Source organism: Ctenopharyngodon idella, chromosome 3 (genome assembly GCF_019924925.1).
Source record: "Ctenopharyngodon idella isolate HZGC_01 chromosome 3, HZGC01, whole genome shotgun sequence".
In the NCBI taxonomy this organism is placed as follows: domain Eukaryota; kingdom Metazoa; phylum Chordata; class Actinopteri; order Cypriniformes; family Xenocyprididae; genus Ctenopharyngodon; species Ctenopharyngodon idella.
This window is the reverse complement of record NC_067222.1, coordinates 8,809,044-8,819,436: the sequence shown is the minus strand read 5'-3', so window position 1 is coordinate 8,819,436 and position 10,393 is coordinate 8,809,044. Positions and strand designations below refer to the sequence as shown.

The 10,393-nt window shown below is 36.9% G+C and overlaps 1 protein-coding gene across 1 annotated transcript; it reads right to left on the bottom strand.

The window, feature by feature from the left end:
• Positions 1–5,109: 5,109 nt before the first annotated feature.
• LOC127509931 (interferon-induced very large GTPase 1-like) lies at positions 5,110–8,010 on the bottom strand. The gene has a single exon (XM_051889304.1). It carries the CDS (start codon positions 7,374–7,376, stop codon positions 5,856–5,858), a length of 1,521 nt encoding a protein of 506 aa, XP_051745264.1. The 5' UTR covers positions 7,377–8,010; the 3' UTR covers positions 5,110–5,855.
• Positions 8,011–10,393: the final 2,383 nt, after the last annotated feature.

Below are 10,393 nucleotides of genomic sequence, written 5' to 3'. Positions count from 1 at the left end.
TTTTTTATGGCTCGAAATAAAGTAATCAAATCAAATCAAATCAAATCAAGGTCTTTACTGTTAATTAGTCCATCAAGTTTTTGAATTTAGTTTCAACAAATATTTTGTCGATGCTCCTACTATTTGTAGGGTTTGAAAACAACACTTGCTGATTTTCTATAAAGCAATTTATTTATGTTGAAACACCTGACACACACATACATGTCCTTCTGGCACAAAGTTTTAGTACACATTTTATATTTGCAATTTGAATAAATGGTAACTGTCGCCTACAGATTCATCAGGAACATGTTAAAAAAGTTTCAACAACCACAGCAGATTTCTTATAAGTACACAGGTAATGAACCTGAGCAAAAATTTTGATCATATGCAGCACCATACAGACACTACTAATGTAAAGTTATAGAACAGTTTCATTTCCTAAATAAATGTCAGGCTCTGAAACATTTGGACTGATAAATACATATATGTTGTGTTCCATAAATTACCTGTGCAGCAGACATAATCTGAATGATTTTTATATCGCTTATCCTCTCCAAAAAGACCATTACAGAGATCATTCAAAGTAACTATTCATTTATATGCATACAGTTTATCCTAATCGACAGATACACTGTAAATCTGGTGATTTTTGGTCAAGATGTTGGCTGTCAGTCATTGATGCATTCGAAATATGGAGCTTGAACATTTCAAAGTTCAGAATTCAATGATCAATCCAGTCATGTATATCAATCAGTGTCTAGAACTCAAAATCCATTTGTACTTTCTGCCATGTTTTCATAATAACGAATACCATTTTACACATTCACATCCATGTGACATCCATTAAAGAAAATTAAAGGAACATGCTTCTAGAGCACAATCACATTTTAAAGTTTTGTCAGATGGTAAAAGTTAAACATTTACTTACATTAGCCTAGCTGTATCCTGTAGCTCATGTGTCTTCAACCGGGGGTCCGCGGCAGTACTGCAGGGGGTCCGCCAATGAATGTTTAATCACAAATAATAATAATAATAATAATAATAATAATAAAAAAATTAAAAAAACATGGGTAAAAACATCACAAAGTCAAATTTAAATAAAATGTTTGATTTTAAAAATATTATTACATTAACAGCTTTAACAGCGATATCGTCAACGTAGACTATGAGCCACATAACTTGAAAACGCTACTGGCTAATAATTTATATACAATTTAGCTCGCCAGAATTGATCACTTTGTAATATCTATACCCCAAGTAAGTGACTCTTCCACCTCTTCAGAAACAGCTGGTGCAAATCCAGATGTGGATGCTAATAAACCAGCTGCAGAAGCTCCGGTCAAACGCAAACGAGATAAGTCCAGAAAGTACTCAGAAACATATCTAAAGCTTGGATTTACTTATAAGGACACATGTGGCATTAAATTGCCGGTGTGTGTTATTTGTTCAGCTGTATTGTCAAATGAATGCATGAAACTATTGAAGCTGCAGCATCATTTGGAGAAAAACCATGGCCAAACGTGTGTGGCAAACCACTGGAATACTTTCAGGCTAGCCTCAAGTCTTTCAGGGCAACAGACAATATTGAGAAAATCAGCTAAGGTTGGTGGGCTTGCTTTGAAAGTGTCATATTAGGTGGCTCTAGGATTGCTCAGTGTAAAAAAAAACAAAAAAAAAAAACATATCAAATAGCAGAAGGTCTGATATTGCCTGCAGCCATCGATATGTGCAAAACAATGTTTGGGAATGATGAGTGTGCAAATAAACTGAAAACCATTCCGTTGTCAGATACAACCATTGCTCGGCAGATTGATGATATGGCATCTGATGTAAGGGCACAATTGGTAGAGAAACTGAAGCTGGCAGACACCTTTGTATTACAGCTGGATGAGTCTACAGATGTCACAAGGGGTGCACAGCTTTTGGCATTTGTAGGCTTTGCAGATGGAAATGAAATGCAGGAAGAATTTTTGTTTTGTAAACCGCTGCCTGAGCGCACAACAAGCTCGGAAATTTTCAAAGTAGTTGATGAGTTTTTTCCAAGAACATGACATTCCCTTGGCAAAATGTTGATATGATATACAGTATATTAATCTGGCTATGATTAGCAGAGGAGTGATGAGGTCCTCTACTGGTGGACTGGTGTAACTACAGACTTGACAGTAGTTAAAACTTATTAAAACTTACAAATTAGATGGGAATTTGGGCTCTCTTTTGCATTCTAAAAGAAAACTATAACAACATTGTGACATACATTTAGTTTTCTGACAGACATATTTTAGCTTCTTTATGGAGACAGCAATTACAAAAAAGGTAGCAGGAAAATCAGTGAGACTCACTACAGAATGCACTTACACTTGCACAACAGTATATGATTATGCATTTACATACTTACTATTAATTTATAGATCATCTAATCTGGAAATGAATATGCAATTTTAATATGCTGTATTGCAGAACATATTAGCCCACTTTAGGAAAAAACACTTTGCACAAGCAAATCCTGTTTAGCGTGTCCATCGATTGATACATCCTCCGCATCTTGGTCATCAAGGTCATTTCCATGGTCATCCATGAGCACAGCAAAATCCTTTGATATGTTAATATATTCTATATTTTACTAATTTTACTGATTAATCTAAATGCCTTATCTGTCATGAAACTCTAGATGGTGTAGGCTGATGCGGGTCCTTAATGCAAACTGATAATATTCTCTGCGTTAATTACTTGGCACAAGCTAAATGGTTCATGTCGCATCTGCAGCCAATGAACTTGTTTCTCACACATTTAAATGGCTGGTTATCATTCACCATAGCAGTTTGCAGTGCGCTTTCAGATTTTCCTCCAAAACCTTCCACCTTCCCCAACTCCACCGTTAAAGATCTGCTATAGGTTAATGATATATGCTATTTGTGCAGGAGCAGTATATATACACACAGCAGCTTATCAGCATATGTACTGGCAGAAGCAAGTTTCTGTACTCTCTCTACACCAGCCATAATCAACAGCAGCAGCAGCTTAGCAGATCTATTCTGCCAAGATAAATGCTCATTAAGCTACCTCATATCTCAAAGCACATTATATTACAATAATAATGAATGTAAACAACTTAGACAGCCTGTACCTGACTGCTGCAGATTCATTTCGGTCTTGATACTGTTGACAGATAAAAGCATATTTCCGAGTCTGATTGAACAGCTCCGGTTAGAACGTCATGGGTTGCCATCTCTTAATTACGGTAGTTATGGTGTAAACGCAGCATAAGCTCTTTGATTTGATTCAGTTGGAACTATAAAAGAAGGTTGCTGTTTGTTTGCAGTGCTCTGTGACTGACGTCTGTCTAAACTCTGCATAGCATGAAACACACTGATGGCGTATGATGTCTGCGCAAACAGGGTGCGCAAGGGTATGTAAAAACATATGCTCACAGGCAGGTAGGACATCATATTATTTCATTTGGACTGAATGCAATAATTGGATGAACATTTTATGGTCCTATGCCTTCCACAGATAATAAATATTTATAAAAATACATTTAGACCGTTTAACATAGTGATTGCTTTCAGGATATGAGGAGACTTTCAACCAGTATAACAAAAAAAAAAAAAAATGCTTCTGTAGAGAATCATCTATTGTACCTTTTAAGCAAAGTAAGCAACAAATAGTCTCACGCAAGTACAGCATTCAGCACAAGTTATGACTGAAAATAATGCAGTGAGAGGATTTACAACCTTTACAACCAACTGCAGGAAATATTTCATATATATCAACCACTCCCACCACCGCTTTGAAAAGGCTGGCTATCTATGTCCATAAATAGCATATAGATATTACAATCCACGTGATTCACCAATCAGAGAGGTTCCTGAATTTCAGTAGATTTTTTGATTGCACATTTAGGGTGTGCTCAACAAAATTGAAATTCTGTCTTAATGACCATAACCGCACATAATTAATATTTATACAAGACCATTAATAAACAGTGAATTAGATTAAAAACGAAAACACAGAACAGTGTTGTTAGTCTTAAAATGTTAAATTACAATGCTGCTGATGAGAACTGATCTTTGAAAAATTGCGATCTGATCTAGATATTTAGTCCTTCAACTACAGTAATCTTGCACCCTATCTTTGGTGATCTTAATCATCTTCAGCGTTCGAGGTCTCCTCAAATTCTTCTTCATTCTTCTGTTGTTTCGCTCCTTCACCCCTTCTTCAAGACTGTCCATTTTCCTACAAGGACTTCGAGCTGCTTCACAGCATGCTGAAAAGGCCTTATGGGAATGCAGGCCTTTTCCCAAAAATCTTTGACCTCCTTCATGGTCTGCACTGCTGCTTCATGCTTCACTATACCCTTTTTTCCCATTCGTTGAAGATATACTCAAAGAATATCACCAATGGACGGAAGCTTACAACCTGATAAAGACTCTTTCTTGTTTCCAAGCAAGTATACTTCATCTTGGTGATGCAAAGTGGCCATCTGGTATCAGAAACAGTCTTTTGCTAATATTACTAAACAAACCTTCACTAATATCACCAATCAGATCTTAATTAAAGGGTTAGTTCAATCAAAAATGAAAATTCTGTCATTTATTACTCACCCTCATGTCGTTCCAAACCAGCAAGAACTTCATTCATCTTCCAAACACAAATTAAGATATTTTTGATGAAATCTGAGATCTCTCTGACTTCTCCATATACAGCAATATAATTACCACTTTCAAGGCCCAGAAAGGTGGAAAAGACATCATTAAAATAGTCCACGTGACTGCAGTGGTTCAACCTTAACGAGAATACTTTTTGATAGTTTATAATTACTGCATAATATTAATAGTAACATAAAATTTGTTAGATGCATATATCATTTATGTCATGAAGTAACCATGCTGATAGAATAAATCCTGAGAAACAGATGGATGCAGTTCAGTATATTTTCAATCTGTCTGAAGTGAATCTGAATATCCTGAATGTTTTTCTTTTTTCTTCAGTTCATTCACAGACTAAATGTTTCATCTCTTAAACTGACATCAGAGCATTTTGTCTTTCGGCTGTTGACCTGCATTTTTCTAGGATTTCAATATTACAAGAGGACAGAGGTGTTGTTTTTGTATATATTGTTTATTCATACTGGAAGACATTGTTTATACAAGCACATGAATCATTAGATGTACTGATCACAATATTATGTAATAACATTTATGAGATGTTTAAAATCGGATTATGCTTAAATCTCATTAAAGCAACTTTATACAAGTTGTTTACCTTGACATATCAGTGTCAAAATCATTCTAATGGCACACTTACTTCGATTATGCATAAAAATTAAATATGGTGTAAATCAAGAGTGAATTCCAGCAAATGACAACTTGTCATTAACTGTAGGGGGCAGTAATGTTGATAAAATACACAAAACTACATAAAGTTGCTTTAAATTATGCTTTTGTTTGTATTTCTACAGATACTTTTATAATCCCAATAACTTTAAGCTCATTTATTAATTTGAATATCTGCAATTTAACATCCAAACATAAAGAAAAAAAATGCAAAGCTATAAAATGCGCCACAATAACATTGTTTTGTTAAATGTTCAATAAATCTTCAATAAAAATGTCTAAAATCAAATTTCAAAAATGTAAATCTTTTTGGTATTTTTGTAGCTCCTCTTTAAGATTGAATATTGTTTTCAAAGCTCTTGTATCCAGTGTACACTGTTAGTTCTCCATGAATGGAGATGAGTACAGATTCTTCCTGATATGTGATAGAAACTCATTTCTGACTGTGATCTGAGGAGAATCTAATAGGAAAAGTGAGATTCTCATTCACTATCTGCTCCATTAGATACATTGACCCAAACACTCAATAGCATTCTGTTTTTAGTATTTTCTCCATTCATCTGATATCTTAAAACTCCCCTCAAATGTTTTACTGTAGTGTTTTTCCAGATCTTTCTGAAATCTGCACACAAACCACTTCCAGTAGGGCAGTTCAGAGAGATCATAGGTGATGCTCAAGTCTTCATAAACTCCTCCTGCTCTTCTGTAATCTCTAGAAGGGAACCTTCCATCTGGTACATAGAAATCCTGATCACTTGCCACTAATTTTGTGCAAATAACAGCACAGAGATACTGTGCTTGAGGGAAATGCTTTACATTAATTCCTCTCACTTTGTGGAAAGGAGCACTGTGATCTCCATGATGGTTTTTTATGGTGTTGGTGCAGATGGCTTTACGAAACGGACACTGAACCCAACAGGACTGGCAGAAGTGATCAATCAGAAGCTCATCTGGTCTGAACTTGTAGTCCAGATTTACAGGAAAAGTCTTTGTGTTAAATCTACTGCTGATATCAGACATTATAGCAGGAAGTTCTTCTCTTATCACATCTTCTAGAAGGTTGAAATCATGAACATCATCATGTTTCAATCCACTGAGGTCTTTTTCAGAGAAGATCAGCTCATCTGAGAGCTGCTGTGTGAAACTCTTCAACCACAAACCAACATCTCCTCTGTTCACTTGAACATGTTCAGTAGATTCATGTGCTGCTTTCATGATCTTCTGCTGCAGGAGTTTAATGTTCTCCTTCATCTTGGGTAAAACACTGACACTGAACTTATCAGTGATGTACCAACTGACTTCATCTCTGATGAAACTCTTGAAGTGATCTCTGGGGTTATGAATGTAGTTCATGTATTTGCTAAAATCCTCCTCTTCTGCCAGTGTCTTCAGGATGTGTTTCTCCAGATTTGATCCGCTTCCATTCAGTGATTCACAGTTTGATCTCATTTCATCCGTCAGATCTCTGGCAGTCTTCTTGTAGACACTCTGCTCAATGGGCTCTTTAAGTTTCTGACAGATGATCTCACCAAAAATGGCAGGTGATGTTGCTCCATGACAGTATTTCTGGAAAATACTATAGTACTCTTCTCTTTTCTTCTCTACATATATCTTAGGATCATTGGCATCTCTGAAGAGTCTGTGTTGGTCAGTGATCATCTTGTTTGCCCTTTTACTGATGGAAAGAACCAAATCCATGAAGAAATCAATCTTGAACACATATTTCACTTGTCTTTTCTGATGATCTGTTACTCTTGTCTTGATGTAACCTGTGAGTTGTTGAATGCAGCTGATGTTGTAGCCCATCTTTGAAATGTTAAATGACTGAATCATTTTGTCTGTCTGCTGTTCAACATCTGTGACTAATGATCTTATTTGGGCTTCATCTTCTGGATAAAGACTTTGATCAAATCCACATGTTTCTATAACTGTTTTTGTGGATTTTCTGAAAATAACATATTGAGAGTAAGTCGACACAGTAAAAATATCATAGCTCTCACTGCAATTGTACACAAGAGCACTTCTATAGATGGTTTTGAGGATCTCTCTCACATCTTTCATTATGTCAGTGTCTTTAATTTGAGGAGTGTCTGAGATAATCCTGTCCACACTCTTTTCCCAAAATGAATCAAATTCCTTCTTCAGTGTTTGTTCATCATTTGTTTTGTCTTTGAGTTTTAAGGCAAGTTCTTTGCTCTTTTCATAGAGAGTGTTTTCATGATGTGTCTTCTGAGCATCAATCTTTTTCTTCAGGTCTCGCTGCTGAAGAATCTCATCTAATTTCCTCTTTGTTTCTCTCACAATGTTTTCCTGAATCTCTTTAATGTTTACGTCAAATGATTTTTTCCACTGAACCAATATATCAGCGTCTTTCTCAAAGAATCCTGACACTGAGTTTTTCACTTCCTCACTTGTCTTCTTCAGTTCTCTTTGTAGATCAGTTTCTTCAAACTTATAAATTGCTTAATTTTCTATTTTGTTGTGTAGTTTGTTCTCAGTTTCCATCATGGCATTGCAGAGACTCCAGGACCACTTGTTGTATTCGGTCTTAAGTTTCCTGTAGGCTGAAATCTCCAGAGTTCTGGAGCTGAAGACACATCGTTCCTTCAGTAAAGCTTCACAGAGATCTCTAATATGATCTTTTAAGTCTATCAGCATCATTCCATGGGGTTTTGCTGCACGAGACATAATAGTTTCCTTTGGTGGTGCCATGGGTGGGCTACCCTCCCAGAGCTGAGCAAAATACTTCACATCATTCTGTACATCAAATCTAATTACATCACTGATATATTCTTCATCACAAACTTCCTCTTCAGCAGAGAGTTTTTTCATCTTATCCAGTGTCTCCTGCAGTTGTCTCCTTCCCTCCATGTTTTTCTCTTCATCTGTGATGTCTGAGACGTTCTGATGCACAAACACACAGCTGGGATTCAGTCTGACCTTCTTCATCCTCAAGAAGGCCTGAACAACAATCTGAAGAATGTCCTGCATCTCAGATGGGTTTTCTCCAAAGATGTTGATCAATGTCAAATTTGCAAGACCAACAACAAATGTGGCCAATTCATTGTCATGATCTCTTGTTGATCTTCCAGCCAGTTCTAGAGCACAAAGACCCTCAGTATCAACAACCAGAATATAGTTACAGTTCATCTGTGTTTTCATCTCGTCTGACACTGTGACCAGCTGCATGAAAGCTCCTCTGGTGCACCCGCCAGCACTGACGGCAAACTGGAGTCCAAACATGGCATTCAGCATGGTGGATTTCCCAGAGCTCTGAATCCCTAAAACTGACAGCACAAAAACTCTCTGGTCTCCCAGTTTCTGGATGAGTTCATCTAGAACAGCAGAGATCTAGACCACAGGAACATGAGCAGCATCTCCATCCATCAGCTCCAGTGGAAATCCAGATATAATCATCTCTGCTGCAAGACTCGGGAGAGAAGAGAAGTCAAACTGCAAATCTTTCTTGTTCTTCTGCACAGATTCACATGATTCATAGATCTGACCGATCTCCCTCATGATGTGCTCCAAACCAAAGGCTGCAGCTTGAAGCTTCTCAGATATTCTCTCAAGTTCAGTTTGTTCAGCTTTAAGTTGTTCAAATTTATCACAATTCTCTTTCAGTTTTAAGACTGTTGACCACTTTTCATCATATTTGTGATTTAGATAAGAAAGGTCACCTGAGATATATTCATCCAGGAGGATTCTGAGCCATTTAAGAAAATATATATTTTTATTGGCAGCACCTGAGTTCATTTCTTTAATGAAGAACCTAATAAACTCCCTTATGTCAGATTCATACTGATGCTGACAAATTCTTTTCAACTCTGTTTTCTTTCTACTGATGTCCATTTCTATCTCTTTTGCTCAAGGTCGATGTAGTTCTTTGTTCTTCTGATTCCACTGATGCCACAGTTTCCCCTGATGAGGCAGAAATGATTCTTTGATTTCTGTAAACTCATCATCTGCTGTGCTGCTTCTCTTCCTCTTCTGCAGTCATCATCATTTTCCTCATCTACTCTGATGTCTGAGTGTTTGGACACATCTTCAAGTCTGAAAGTGGAAGATGATTCTGAGAGACAATCATTTATAGCTCTTCTGAGTTCTTCAGATACATCCGACTGATTTCTGTCTTTAAAACTGATTTTGAATTTCCCTTTCTTCGTATCAAATACAGTCGAATCATCCTCATTAAAAAGACAAATAAATGGCTTTCTGTTCCTGTACAAGTTTTGAATTATTGCTGTACTTTTGTCATTCCTGTCCAGTTGTGGCTGAAGAACAACATTGACTGAGGCCATTTCAGTGAGGATCTGCAGCTGTTTCTCATGGTCTGCTGCCTGGGCTGCTGCCTGGGCAGTTCCTATGGAAGAACGTGTTGTGTTTCTCATTGATCAGACTGTTCATCAGCTCAGACTTGGATAAAGACACAGAGCCAAACCTGAAGAAAGACACCATTGGAGTATCTACCCTGTAGATCAGCTGGGTTTTACTCATGGTTTCATTGTTGGTGTTTCTGATTTTCCAGCTCTTGGTGATTTCTCTAAATGTCCAGAGAGGAAACAAGCAGAGGCAGAGCGTACTGACACTGGGACAGTTTAGTCACCATCAGCTGCTTCAGGAAACCATCAGCACAGTGAAACACGGCCATCTGAACATCCATCGGGTGAATTGCCTTAGACTGACTTGCTCCATCATTAGACAAAAACATTTCATGAAAAATATCACTTTCATCTTCAGATGAGTGATTGTCTCCTTGTCGTGTGTGATCTTCCTCATTTTTCTTTTTAGTTTTAATGTATCTTGCTTGTAGTTCATCATCAGTAGTTTTTGTATGAAAGTCTGAATCAGTTCCTCTTCAGCACAAGACTCATGGGACTGTAATGAATGTGCAGTTATCTGAAGAACATATGCAGCTCTCGGTTTATTTATTTATTTATTTTACTTACAGTTTATTACTGTTAAAATGCATTTTGTGGGTGTTTCTTTTAATTTTACTCCTTTAACCCTTTCAATCCCACAGGAAAAGCATGTAGTGTCCACACTAAAAAGAGTGAAAGTAACTTATGATTTTGCCA

Bases quoted from the DNA above. Each gene is read 5' to 3' on its own strand.
- LOC127509931 (XM_051889304.1), bottom strand. From the start codon at position 7,376: ATGAAAGATGTGAGAGAGATCCTCAAAACCATCTATAGAAGTGCTCTT.